Source organism: Tachyglossus aculeatus, chromosome 1 (assembly GCF_015852505.1).
Source record: "Tachyglossus aculeatus isolate mTacAcu1 chromosome 1, mTacAcu1.pri, whole genome shotgun sequence".
In the NCBI taxonomy this organism is placed as follows: Eukaryota; Metazoa; Chordata; class Mammalia; order Monotremata; family Tachyglossidae; genus Tachyglossus; species Tachyglossus aculeatus.
In genome coordinates, this window is record NC_052066.1 from 91387520 (window position 1) to 91401539 (window position 14020).

General features: G+C 43.4%; 1 protein-coding gene across 1 annotated transcript in view; it reads right to left on the reverse strand.

Moving 5' to 3' along the window:
- The window catches only part of ARHGEF26 (Rho guanine nucleotide exchange factor 26), a 195230-nt gene that overhangs the window by 52424 nt on the left and 128786 nt on the right, over window positions 1–14020 (reverse strand). The window contains exon 10 of the mRNA XM_038749398.1: window positions 9348–9502. Within this exon, the coding sequence (XP_038605326.1) occupies window positions 9348–9502 (155 nt within the window). The remainder of the gene's footprint in view (window positions 1–9347; window positions 9503–14020) is intronic.

Sequence of the window (14020 nt, forward strand, 5' to 3'; positions counted from 1 at the left end):
GACTCTCAGACCAGTGCTCTATCCGCTAGGCCACTCTACTTAACTGTGCGAACATAACCTGAGGCAGTCTGCACAGTGTCTAGATTCAGTCTATGTGATCCGTACCCTAGGAGTGACAATGATGGCAGTACCCCTTCTCCTTTACCACAAGAGGTGCATATTTGCATAACATCAAGGAAAACTCACCCATTCCAACATGCCGGGTACGGGAATAGCAGCTTAACCCAGCAATGGGTCACACTGAGTCTGCAGGCTTGCGCCGTCTGGAGAACGTTCATTAGCTAGTTGGTCACCAGGCCAGGTCTCCTGAGAGCCAGTTCCTCTGCACCCACCCCTCCCAACAATATCAAATATCCAAAATTAGTTGGAAGCCCAAGAAGGCACAAGAACTAAGCTATTTTGCCACCTCTTGGAATGAGAGAGACACACATAGAGAGACACATCCACCTTCTAGACTGTGAGCCCGTTGTTGGGTAGGGACCGTCTCTATATGTTGCCAACTTGTACTTCCCAAGTGCTTAGTAGAATGCTCTGCACACAGTAAGTGCTCAATAAATGCGTTTGAATGAATGAATGAACATAGGGAGAGAGAGAGAGAATGGGGAGGTGGAGGAAGGAAGGAGAAGAGAGGGAGAGGGAGAGAAGTAGATATATAGAGAGAGAAAGATGGGTGAACAGAATACTATTCCTATCTGAGGTGCAACCTGTAAATGATCATACTAAGAAACAGGGGAAAAGAGAGTCAGAGCACTATCAGAAGATATTTTCTCTGACGATCCCAACCTAGGTCAGTTTCCCTGAATGCATGCTTGCAGTAAATGCACTGTGGCCAGAAAGCAAAATGTACCACCTTCAGGGATGGGGAAACAGTTTAGTGTAATCAGCAAACTAAACTGATAAGGCCAGAATACTTTCTAGTGAATCCTTGTCTTGGAGAGATTTTTGCAAAGCCAGGCAGTAAGAGATTAGCCCCGCAATATACTATTAAGGGGCAGTTACGGAGTCTCTTACTCCTCTCTACAGCATGCTGTAATGTTGACCCATCTATGTCTCACTTGCCCTTTATCTTCTCATTACAGCCAAACCTAAATTATTCTCATTACCCAAATGCTGATGCATCTCTTCTACGGATGTTTTTGGCATGTGAAGCATTTGCTAATGTTTCCTTGAAGAGATGGAGTAAATAGGGCTCTGCATACTGCACATTGTTAAACCCACCTTGCTTATCAGCTGTCTGGAGACTATTTTATCCTACCCCATCCACCCAAGCCTTAGTCACTCCCCCTTAAAGTGGTCAAATTCTAAAGAAATAGGGTAAACTTGGTGCAAGAAAAAGTGAACCCCCAAACTGAAAAGTGGTAAAACATTCACCAGGGTTACCAAGTAAGTAGAGGCAGTCTTGCAAAGAGGTGATGAGCCTCATCACTCATTCTAGAGAGCAAATAAAGTGAAATTCAAATGCAAATATACTTTGACCTGAGCAAATAAACATGAATTAGCTAGATAAGCAATTGAATGCCAAAGACTTGAGGTTGAGGACAGAATTATATCAGGAAGTCTTGAGGTTATCTGAAAGAAGTAAATTTGGCAATAATTTAGGAAATAGCTGTCATGGAGGATCATGAGGAATCCTGAGGTTTTGACTAGTGTAAATGAAAGGATCATAAAAAAGAATACATAGTGATGACATATATTTGTTTGGAAAGGACTAGGTTCTGAGAGTGTAGTGATTGTAAAGGTTTTATCATTTAGATCAAATTTTTAGTTAGAACTTGGGTCCACTGGAACTTAGTCAATATTTTAACAGCTGGAAGACATTAGCTATGGAACTCCAAAGTTTAAACAGGAATACTTAATTACGCCCCTCCCCCCAAAAAAAAACCTCTTTCCTAGAAGCTGGGGTTGTTTAAATAAGCTATCTCATAGGAAACCAACAAATAACATAACAAGAGAAGATAGAACTCTTCACTAATCTTTTTTTTTTTGGAACTGTTACTTAGATAACTTGAGACTTATGTTGTTCCCACAATAAAATAAATAAGCTCTTCTTGAATATATTGCGGTACTTTTCTCACAATTAGGAGAACCACCAACATCTAAGTATTTATTCATTCTGTTATGACTTTCAGTGCAGAAAAAAATAACTGCTTTCCAATTCAGTCCATTTCCTTTAATCTACAAAAATAATTTCAAACTGATGGAGGGATGCAAGAGAAAACATAACTAACTTCCCTTTTTTACCTACTGTCATGCTGGAAAGACTGGAAAAATCAAGCGTGACACATTGTTAAATAGGTTCACAACTGGTATAAAAGAAAATAATTTAGTTTATAGTGACATAATGAGATATTTTCATTCTGCCACAAAGCTCATTCCCAAAATATACTCTCACTTCTCTACCTTAATTCATTCCAACCCAAATTGATTACTCACAGGTTATAATTTTGGGGTGATCTTAGGCTTGATAAATATAAATTTGAATGCACTTATACAGACACATAAAAGGTAGAAATGGTCTTCAACTAGCTCAGCAAAAACCATTTCTACATTTGAGAGGGGCTCTAAAAATGGCTCCCAGGGGGTGACTAGTTGAAACAACAATAACAATGATAATAGTATTTGTTAGTTGCTTACTGCCCTCTCAAAGGTCACCAATGACTTCCTGTTTGCCAAATCCAATGGCTCCTACTCTATCCTAATCCTCCTCGACCTTTCAGCTGCCTTTGACACTGTGGACCACCCCCTTCTTCTCAACATGCTATCCAACCTTGGCTTCACAGACTCTGTCCTCTCCTGGTTCTCCTCTTATCTCTCCGGCCCTTCATTCTCAGGCTCTTTTGCAGGCTTCTCCTCCCCCATCCCATCCCCTTACTGTAGGGGTTCCTCAAGGGTCAGTTCTTGGTCCCCTTCTGTTCTCTATCTACACTCACTCCCTTGGTGAACTCATTCGCTCCCACGGCTTCAACTATCATCTCTACACTGATGACACCCAAATCTACACCTCTGCCCCTGCTCTCTCTCCCTCGCTTCAGGCTTGTGTCTCCTCCTGCCTTCAAGACATCTCCATCTGGATGTCTGCCCGCCATCTAAAACTCAATATGTCCAAGACTTCCCTCCCAAACCCTGCCCTCTCCCTGGCTTTCCCATCACTGTTGACGGCACTACCATCCTTCCCATCTCACAAGTCCGCAACCCTGGTTTCATCCTCGACTCCGCTCTCTCGTTCACCCCTCACATCCAAGCCGTCATGAAAACCTGCTGGTCTCAGCTCCACAACATTGCCAAGATCCACCCTTTCCTCTCCATCCAAACCGCTACCCTGCTCGTCCAAGCTCTCATCCTATCCCATCTGGATTACTGTATCAGCCTCCTCTCTGATCTCCCATCCTCCTGTCTCTCCCCACTTCAATCCATACTTCACGCCGCTGCCCGGATTGTCTTTGTCCAGAAACACTCTGGGCATATTACTCAATCAATCAATGAATCAATCAATCATATTTATTGAGCGCTTACTGTGTGCAGAGCACTGTACTAAGTACTTGAGAAGTACAAGTTGGCAACACATAGAGACAGTCCCTACTCAACAGTGGGCTCACAGTCTAGAAGGGGGAGACAGAGAACACAACCAAACATATTAACAAAATAAAATAGAATAGATATGTACAAGTAAAATAGAGTAATAAATATGTACAAACATATATACATATATACAGGTGCTGTGGGGAAGGGAAGGAGCTAAGACGCCGGGGATGGAGAGGGGGGCGAGGGGGAGAGGAAGGAGGGGGCTCAGTCTGGGAAGGCCTCCTGGAGGAGGTGAGCTCTCAGTAGGGCCTTGAAGGGAGGAAGAGAGCTAGCTTGGCGGATGGGCAGAGGGAGGGCATTCCAGGCCAGGGGGATGACGTGGGTTGATGGCGGGACAGGTGAGAACAAGGCACGGTGAGGAGATTAGTGGCAGAGGAGCGGAAGGTGCGGGCTGGGCTGGAGAAGGAGAGAAGGGAGGTGAGGTAGGAGGGGGCGAGGTGGTGGACAGCCTTTGAAGCCAAGGGTGAGGAGTTTCTGCCTGATGCACAGATTGATTGGTAGCCACTGGAGATTTTACTCCCCTCCTCAAAAAATTCCAGTGGCTACCAATCAACCTACGCATCAGGAAAACACTCCTCACCCTCAGCTTCAAGGCTGTCCATCACCTCGCCCCCTCCTACCTCACCTCCCTTCTCTCCTTCTACAGCTCAGCCCTCACCCTCTGCTCCTCTGCCGCTAATCTCCTCCCCGTGCCTCATTCTCACCTGTCCCGCCATCGACCCCCGGCCCACATCAACCACCTGGCCTGGAATGGCCTCCCTCCGCACATCCGCCAAGCTAGCTCTCTTCCTCCCTTCAAGGCCCCACTGAGAGCTCACCTCCTCCATGAGGCTTTCCCAGACTGAGCCCCCTCCTTCCTCTCAATCAATCGTATTTATTGAGCGATTACTATGTGCAGAGCACTGTACTAAGTGCTTGGGAAGTACAAGTTGGCAACATATAGAGACAGTCCCTACCCAACAGTGGGCTCACACCCCTCCATCCCCCCGCCCTACCTCCTTCCCCTCCCCACAGCACCTGTATATATGTATATATGTTTGTACGTACTTATTACTCTATTTATTTTATTTGTCCATGTTTATTCTATTTATTTTATTTTGTTAATTTGTTTTGTTCTCTGTCTCCCCCTTCTAGATTGTGAGCCCACTGTTGGGTAGGGACTGTCTCTACATGTTGCCAACTTGTACTTCCCAAGTGCTTAGTACAGTACTCTGCATACAGTAAGCGCTCAATAAATATGATTGAATGAATGAATGAATCCTTGACTCCGCTCTCTCGTTCACCCCTCACATCCAAACTGTCACCAAAACCTGCCAGTCTCACCTCTGCAACATCGCCTAGATCTGCCCTTTCCTCTCCATCCAAACCGCTACCCTGCTGGTTCAATCTCTCGTCCTATCCCGACTGTATTACTGCATCAGCCTCCTCTCTGATCTCCCATCCTCCTGTCTCTCCCCACTTCAATCTGTACTTCACACTGCTGCCCATATCATCTCTGTGCAGAAATGCTCTGGGTGTGTTACTCTCCTCCTCAAAAATCTCAAGTGGCTACCAATCAACCTACGCATCAGGCAAAAGCTCCTCACCCTCGGCTTCAAGGCTGTCCATCACCTCGCCCCCTCCTACCTCACCTCCCTTCTTTCCTTCTCCAGCCCAGCCCGCACCCTCCGCTCCTCTGTCGCTAACCTCCTCACTGTGCCTCGTTCTCGCCTGTCCTGCTGTCGACCCTCCTCCTGGCCTGGAATGCTGTACCTCCGTACGTCCGCCACGCTAGCTCTCTTCCTCCCTTCAAAGCCCTATTGAGAGCTCACCTCCTCCAGGAGGCCTTCCCAGACTGAGCTCCCTCCTTCCTCTCCCCCTCCTGCCCCTCCCCATTCCCCCTGCCCTATCTCCTTCCCCTCCCCACAGCACCTGTATATATGTTTGTACATATTTATTACTCTATTTTACCTGTACATATTTACTATTCTATTTATTTTATTTTGTTAATATGTGTTGTTCTGTTATCTGTCACCCCCTTCTAGACTGTGAGCCTGCTGTTGGGTAGGGACCGTCTCTATATGATGCCAACTTGTACTTCCCAAGTGCTTAGTACAGTGCTCTGCACACAGTAAGCACCCAATAAATACGATTGAATGAATGAATGAATGAATGAAGCTCTGGGGTGGATACAAGGAAATCAGTTTGGATTCAGTCCCTGTTCCCCATGGTGCTCGCAGTCTTAATCCCCATTTTCCAGATGAGGGAACGGAGGCCCAGAGAAGTGAAGTCACTTACCCAAGGTCACACAGCAGACAAGCTGCAGAGCCGGGTTTAGAACCCAGGTCCTTCTGATTCCCTGGCCCTTGCTCTTTACACTAGGGCATAAAATCATGTGATGAGCAGGACTGCTCAAGTTGGGGAAGGAGGAGAAAAACCCACAGAGGAAGAGAATGAGGGTGCCAGGGAAGCAGAAGGAATGAGGCCTGAGACACTGGAATTGAATCCCCATTTTACAGATGTGGAAACTGAGGGATAGAGACATTAAGCGACTCTGCTTAATCGCTGCTGAGAGCTCACCTCCTCCAGGAGGCCTTCCCAGACTGAGCCCCTTCTTTCCTCTCCCCCTCGTCCCCCTCTCCATCCCCCCGTCTTACCTCCTTCCCTTCCCCACAGCACCTGTATATATGTATATAGGGTTGTACATATTTATTACTCTATTTACTTATTTATTTATTTATTTTACTTGTACATTTCTATCCTACTTATTTTATTTTGTTGGTATGTTTGGTTCTGTTCTCTGTCTCCCCCTTTTAGACTGTGAGCCCACTGTTGGGTAGGGACTGTCTCTATGTGATGCCAATTTGTACTTCCCAAGCGCTTAGTACAGTGCTCTGCACATAGTAAGCGCTCAATAAATACGATTGATTGATTGATTGATTGATTGGAGCATTCAGAAGCTGTAGGAGAGTAGTAGTAGTGTAAAGTAGTGATAGTAACAGAAGTGATTCCAGGCATACTGGAATGCCTGGGGCGTGGCTCTGGCTCAGTGGAAAGAGCATGGGCTTTGGAGTCTGAGGTCATGGGTTCAAATCCCGACTCCACCAATTGTCAGCTGTGTGACTTTGGGCAAGTCAGCTAAGTTCTCTGGGCCTCAGTTACCTCATTTGTAAAATGGGGATTAAGACTGTGAGCACCCCCGTGAGACAACCTGATCAGCTTGTAACCTCCCCAGTGCTTAGAACAGTGCTTTTCACATAGTAAGTGCTTAATAAAAGCCATTATTATTATTATTATTATTATTATTGCTCCAGAGTCAGGACAGCTTGCAGCACAGAAAATCCAGAGATCCACCATGCACTAATTGTGACCATGCTCCAGGATCCACAAGCTCCGCCCCAACACAGTATTCCATTGCTACAGCAAAGTCCAATTCAAATTAGTGACATGCCCTAGGCCACAGCCTAGCATTTGCTGGGCTACTGCTGCCACTTTAGCTGCCACCCACTCAAGTCATTACTGCTCCTGCTGTAAGTTGCCCTCAAGTGTAGCAAGACCATCCACGTTTTTCCCAAAGCCTGTGACACGTGTTCAACCTAATACTGGGCTTCTTTGGCTGCAATTACATCCTGTAAGGCACAGTCCGGCCCACCCGCAAATATCACCAGATAATAGTGGCATTTCTCTGGAAAGTGAAATTTTTGGACTCAAAAGAGTGTTTTTCCCTCGCCCTAGAAATTTATACTGTGCTAATCCCCAATTAATTTCCAGGCCCCCATATGATGGTAACCTCCCATTATCCTTTGCCCTAGGGCACATATTAATTCTCATCCTTGACTCTTTCAATAATACATCGGTAATTTATTTTTATTAATGTCTGTCTCCCTTCTAGATAATAAGCTCATTGTGGGGAGGGAATGTGTCTGTTTATTGTTGTACTGGACTCTCTCAAGCGCATAGTACAGTGCTCTGCACACTGTAAGTGCTCAATAAACATGATTGAAAGAGAGAGACCCCCCCCTCACCCTTCAGTTGCCCATGGTAAACTCAACTGCCCCCCTCCATAGCCCCTGCCATGGGAGTTGGGGTGGGGACAGTCCAGGACAGGATGGGAATTCAACGGCAGGTGTTTCTGTGCCCTTGTACTAAGCCTCCCCCACTGCTCTTAAATACAATTGAAAGGATGATTGACTGCTCTCTTCTCCTTTCTGGCTGGGGCTGGGACAGTAGAGGGGAGGGGTGATGTGACAGAGTTAGCCATACTGGCAGCAACAGTTGTTCCTATGAACCAAGTTAAAAAAAAAAAATGACTGGAGCATGGGGGTGGGGACTCAGGGAAGGAGGGATCCAAGTTTGGATCTGGATAGGCCCTGGGAAATTGGGGAGGAGAATACATGATGATATGAAGGCGTGGCTTGGCTAGTGCAATTTTTACCCACCTGTAGGGTTTGGTCATCTTGTTGAGCCTGGTTCTGGAATGGAAGCTAACAGATTGCTTGTAAGACTCTGGGACAATGCATCCCATGATACAGCCATTCACGATACATCCACACATTCAAAGAGCACATCACTGCTGTGTTGTGGGAGGCACCTGTATTTAATGTGTGTCTTCGGCACGCATCACACTCTACCAAGAACTTGGAAAGTATAACAGAAGACACATTCCTTTCCCACAAAGAGTTTTCATGCTAATAGGGGAGATGGACAGAGAAATATTCACATGGAGTGGAATCCAAATAAAGAAATGTGACTGTTCAATCAAATATGCACATAGACTAAAGTGCTGAGATTGGGCAAAATTCAAAACTACATGCATAAGTGTAAAACAAGATAGAGGTTTGGAGCAATGACAGTTAGTTCAAATAAAAAAAAAACAAAATCAGGAAAGTTGGGGCAGATCTGGCTAGTGGGCCAAGACTGGTTCTACGGTGAACAAGAACCCTGGTGCTTAGATTTATTTCGCTTTCAAAGATGAAGTCATGGATGGCGAGATTCACCCAAGGATGTGTACAAGGCTAGAAAGTCCAATGCACACATGAAGATTTTCCTTCACTTTTTGCTGTACTGCCACGTGTATTGGTCTTTTTGTACTATTGATCCTCTGGAAACTTTGGCTCAAAAAGAGCCACCATATATACTTATACTAGGGCAGAACAACCAAGCCCCAGATCAAAACTGCATCAATCTCACATAGATTTGGTCTGCCCTGAAAACGTGAAAACGCTTTCTGATTTGGGGCTGGGCAGCTAAAGAGGAATCAGGGAATGGGGCCGGGAGAGGCAAAGAGATGATTCAGAAGCACTGAAGCCAGTTGAAGAGAAACAGAAATGGATCCTGAGAGACAAACAAATGCTAAGGATAGGGGAATAAGGCAGATAAAGAGCTACAGGAGGAGAAAGGTAGTGGGGTTGGGGGGAGAGGAAGAAGAGCTGGCGATGACGATGGAGGGGGCCACAAACCCCCCATCATTGTTTCATGGTAATCCAGTAGAAATTAGCAGTTTCCAAAGAGCTTTATGCACTTTACCAAATTATCTTTGACGCTGACAATCTTGTCATAAGAAATAAGTTTTGAAGTTTTGAAGAGTTCCAACAACTGTAAAAACCTGAAGATGCATATGATGATCACTTGCCTCACACCTACTTTAATACCTGTGGAGTGCTTATTTCCCCAGCCCACACTCAAAGCACGTAAGGACATGAAGAACAACGTGTGGCCTAGCAGTGGCTCGAGCATGTTTCAAGAAGTTAATTTCTGATAACTTAATAGATTCGAGAGCCCCTTACCTCTTCTTCTTTGTGATGATGAGAACATCATTGAAGAGGAAGAAGTAGACCTGCTGCTTAGATGTCCTTCTTGAGAAAAGCACGGTGTCTTCTACGTAGGCAGTCAATTCCCCTCTCTTCACTAACCACCGGGAGGAGGAGACCAAGGGAAATGGCTAAAAAAAATTTTCAAATTGCACCATTACATTCCCTCAAGCACAGCAGTCTTACTACCACCCAAAGTTCAAGTGATATTGAAAACTGATGAAATCCTGTTATATATTAATATTTTGTGAAAAGTTCCTTTCAAAAATCATTCCTTCTGAAGCTACTTCATATGTATCCACTCAACTAATTCAGAGAACATTCTAAACAATAGGTGAAATTTCAGTGAAGCTGTAAAGGAAGGAAGGAAAGCTATGAGTTGTGCCAGGAGGAAGAAAAGGGGGATGATGTGACAAAAGATGGAATCGGGAAAAGGAAACCAGGATGAAATGGTAGGTGGTGGATAAGGAATTAGGAGAAATAAAGGAGCTAAGGAAGTCTAGGGCAACCTGCTAATCAATCAATGCTCTAAATCAATCAATCATTTGTATTTGTTGAGAGCTTTCTGTATCAGACCACTGCACTAAGTGTTTGGGAGAGTGCAATATAACAATACAACAGATACATTCCCTTCCCACAACCAGCTTACAGTCTAAACTGGGAATGAGTAGCAGGTCTTGATTGTGAGTCAGTGTAAGACCTCTGAAGAGAAGGAACCAATCAATCAATCCAGGTACTTATTGAGTGCCTACTGTTCGCAGAGCACTATCCAATCAGTCAGTCAATTATATTTATTGAGTGCTTGTGTGCAGAGCACTGCACTAAAGTGCAATATAACAAGAAACAGACACATTCCCTGCCCACGAGTTGTTTCTGCCCTTGGGAAGTTGTCCAATCTGTGGAAAAACATGGCAAACCATACATACAGTAGCAGCAAGAATGACTATATAAATAGAATAGGTAAAGCCAGGTGTAAATAGATAAATTAAATACAGAAATCAGTTATTCCGTAAGTCCTAAGGATGGCTTTGGGGATGGCACTACCAGGAGTTGTGGAAAATAGTTGTGGAATGCCTTATGGAGGAGAGGAGTATTTCTAGAAACCTTGAAGGTAGTGAGACGTGGTTGGGAGATTTGAAAGGGATCACAGTTTCAGATAGGGAGAAAAGGCTTAGGCAAGGAAGGGGAAAGAGATAGGAGAATCAAACACAAAGTATAGTATGACAGCCTGGAAAAAGCAGAGTGTAAGATGAGATGTCAGCCTGAAGAGAATAGGCAAGTAAGATGGAGAGAATTGGTGAAGAACAATGAAACAAATAGTTTGGAGTTTCTGTTAGATGCAGAAGGAAATGGGAAGCCACCGGTAGTTCTAGAGGGGTGCAGTGATGAGTTGGTGGCATAAAATGATTGACTCTAGGATTCAGAATGGATTTTTAGGCACAGATAGAATCAGGTATTTGGTGAAGAAGGGAAATTAACAATAATAATAACAATAATAATAATAATAATAATAATGACAGTATGTTTGCTAGGCACTTCATATGTGCCAAGCACTGTACTGTGTGCTGGGATAGATGTAATTAATGCGGATTGGGCGCACAGACTCAGTTCTACATAGAGGTCTAATTAGAAGAAAGAACAGGTATCAAATCCCCATTTTGGAGGTGAGGAAATTGAGGCCCAGATAAGTTCAGAGGGAGGACCAACAGGCAAGTGGCAGAGCCATGGTTAGAACCCAGGTCCTCTGGCCTGTATTTTTTGAGTGCAGAACACAGTGCTAGGCACCTTGGAGACACAATAGAGCATGTAGATTGGCATTTAGGGAAAAATATGAAAACTATGATCTATGTGAAATCTTCAAATCCCTCAATAATAATAATAATGATGGTATTTGTTAAGCACTGTTAAGTACTTGTGGAAAGCACTGTTCTAAGCACTGCGGGGATACAAGGTGATCAGGTTGGCCCACGTGGGGCTCACAGTCTTCATCCCAATTTTACAGATGAGGTAACTGAGGCGCAGAGAAGTGAAGTGACTTGCCCAAAGTCACACAGCTGACAACTGGCGGAGCCGGGATTTGAACCCATGACCTCTGACTCCAAAGCCCATGCTCTTTCCACTAAGCCACGCTGCTTCTCTCAAGAGTGCTGCTTCTCAAGAGTGGTTAAAAACAATGTGGCACCTTTATATATCACAAAAATTAAAGAAATGACAAAAAATCTTTAAATTGAAAAAGTAGATCATCTTGTCTTCTTTTAAGCATTTTGAGGACAGCTGCATTGTTTCGTTCTGAAAGCATCTTTTTTCATGCTTATGTACGATAAGCTCGTTGTGTGCAGGGAATGTGTCTGTTGTACTCTCCCAAACGCTTAGTACAGTGCTTTGCACACAGTAAGCACTCAATAAATAGAAATGAATGAATTAAATGTCCACTTTCTACTGTCATCTCTCACAAGCCTTAATTTTTGGAATTACCCTTCCTAAGCCTTTAAATCATTTTAGTTGGGCTTTTTGTGAAAATGCTCAAATTTTTCAAGAAAAATGGCACTTCATGGACTAGTGGATAGATCTTGGGTCCGAGAGTCAGAAGGACCAGGGCTCTAATCCCAGCTCTGCCACTTGTCTGCTGTGTGACCTTGGGCAAATCACTTCACTTCTCTGGGCCTCAGTTCTCTCATCTGGGGATTGAGACTGTGAACCTTGCATGGGATAGGGACTGTGTCCAGTATGATTTACTTGTATCCACCCCAGTCCTTAGTACAGTTCCTGGCACACAGTAAGTGCTTAAATACCTCAATTATTATTATTATTATTACTATTTCTATTATTCACCCTGCCCTGAACCAACAGTCAGTCCTCAAAGCTCTCAATCTGTGGTTTCAGAAGTGAAAATAATCAGAGTATCAATAATCATGAGTAGCTCGTTGTGGGCAGGGATTTTCACTCTTCGTTCCTGGATTGTACTTTCCCAAGTGCTTAGTATGGTGCTGTGAACACAGTAAGGGTTTAATAGATACAACTGAAAGAATGAATGAATGAGTATGCCTATTACTTACAAAGTATATAGGACTCAATATCACTGAGATCAAAGAGCTTTAGATCAATGAATTTTCCTAAGGTGTATAGTGCACATTTTCAAAATAAGGAAACAGAGTTATGAAGTGACTCCATGTTTTGCTGAAGAGCAAAAAGAGGCCTTCATTGTAAGAGGCCAGGATTCCCACAACCCAATCAATCAATCAGTGGTATTTGCTGAGCACTTACTGTGTGCAGAGAAGTGCACTAAGTGCTTGGGATAATACAGTATATTAAGTACACATGATTCCTACCCTTCAAGACCTTATTATCTAGCAGGAGGAACAGACATAAAAAGATAGAAATGATTGCCTTTCCTCAACACAAAAAACATATATCATGTCATCTTCTTTCTGCCTGGCTATCCAGACTAGCAATGTCTAAAATATTAGCAGTTGCTGTTTCCCTTGTGAAAAACTGAAGTGTAGAATTTTAGCAGCAGAGGTCATAATCTGCTACCTAAATTTTATTCCAATGAAGTCACCAAAAGCACAACTTAAGTAAACATGACTCTTATTGCCCAATACGCCAATTGACACAAAGAGCTACGATGCAAATGTCAAGAGTCTCATCTAGAGATGTGATGCTCAACAACCCCATAAAGCTGGACACAGTAAGCTTTGCACACAGTAAGCGCTCAATAAATACAACTGAATGAACAAAGAAATAGAAGTATTCCACATCAAACAAGTGAATCAGATTGCACATGACTAATATCTCTCAAATGATGGTGCCTACAGCATACATTAAAACAGTTAAGAAAGGAAGGGTGGTCACAGCCATGCATACCTACATTCATTTCATGCACCAGAGGAAAAATTAGTTTATTTGCTTGAAAAAAATGCCCAACGTGGTTCTCGGTGTTTTATCTGCCTCCTACCTCTTTGTTTATACTCCTGAGAATATGTGTGTTCTTATTGTCCTCCCTTCCACCCATCAAAAATGGTAAATGCATCTCATTCTTCCTTCTCCCTCTCTCTCTCTCTCTCTCTCTCTCTCTCTCTCTCTCTCTCTCTCTCTCACACACACACACACACACACACACAGCCACCCTATTTTCACAGATTAGACTGAAACCATGGTAATGTGCTTTTAATTAATACTGTTGCCAGAACAGAATGGTCTTTTATGATCCAAATGGAAAATGACCAAACCAGAGAAAAAAAATATTACCACCAAAAGACTAGTTTTAAGATATAAAAGGGTACGCTGCCAGAAAAAGCAGTGATTTAAAAAAAAACCAACATTAATGAGTCATATATAAAATGAACAAGGGTACTTGAACACCCTGTACATATTCTATCTAGAAGAAAATATCACTGTGGATGTTTTAAATTGTTTCTTCAATTGTTAAATCCCTTGGGAGAAAGTATTTACTTTTAAAAATAAATATTTTTTTTTAAATAAAATACCTCAGTATATTTCTTACAAACAATTCAAGACTTCCAAAGCAGAAGACCCAACCCTTTTTACAAAGATTAGCTCAAGCAAGATAATTAATAGAATGACCAGTTACCATAATGTAGCAAATCATAACTATTTTTCAAAGAGCAGAACAGATTGTAACAGGGACT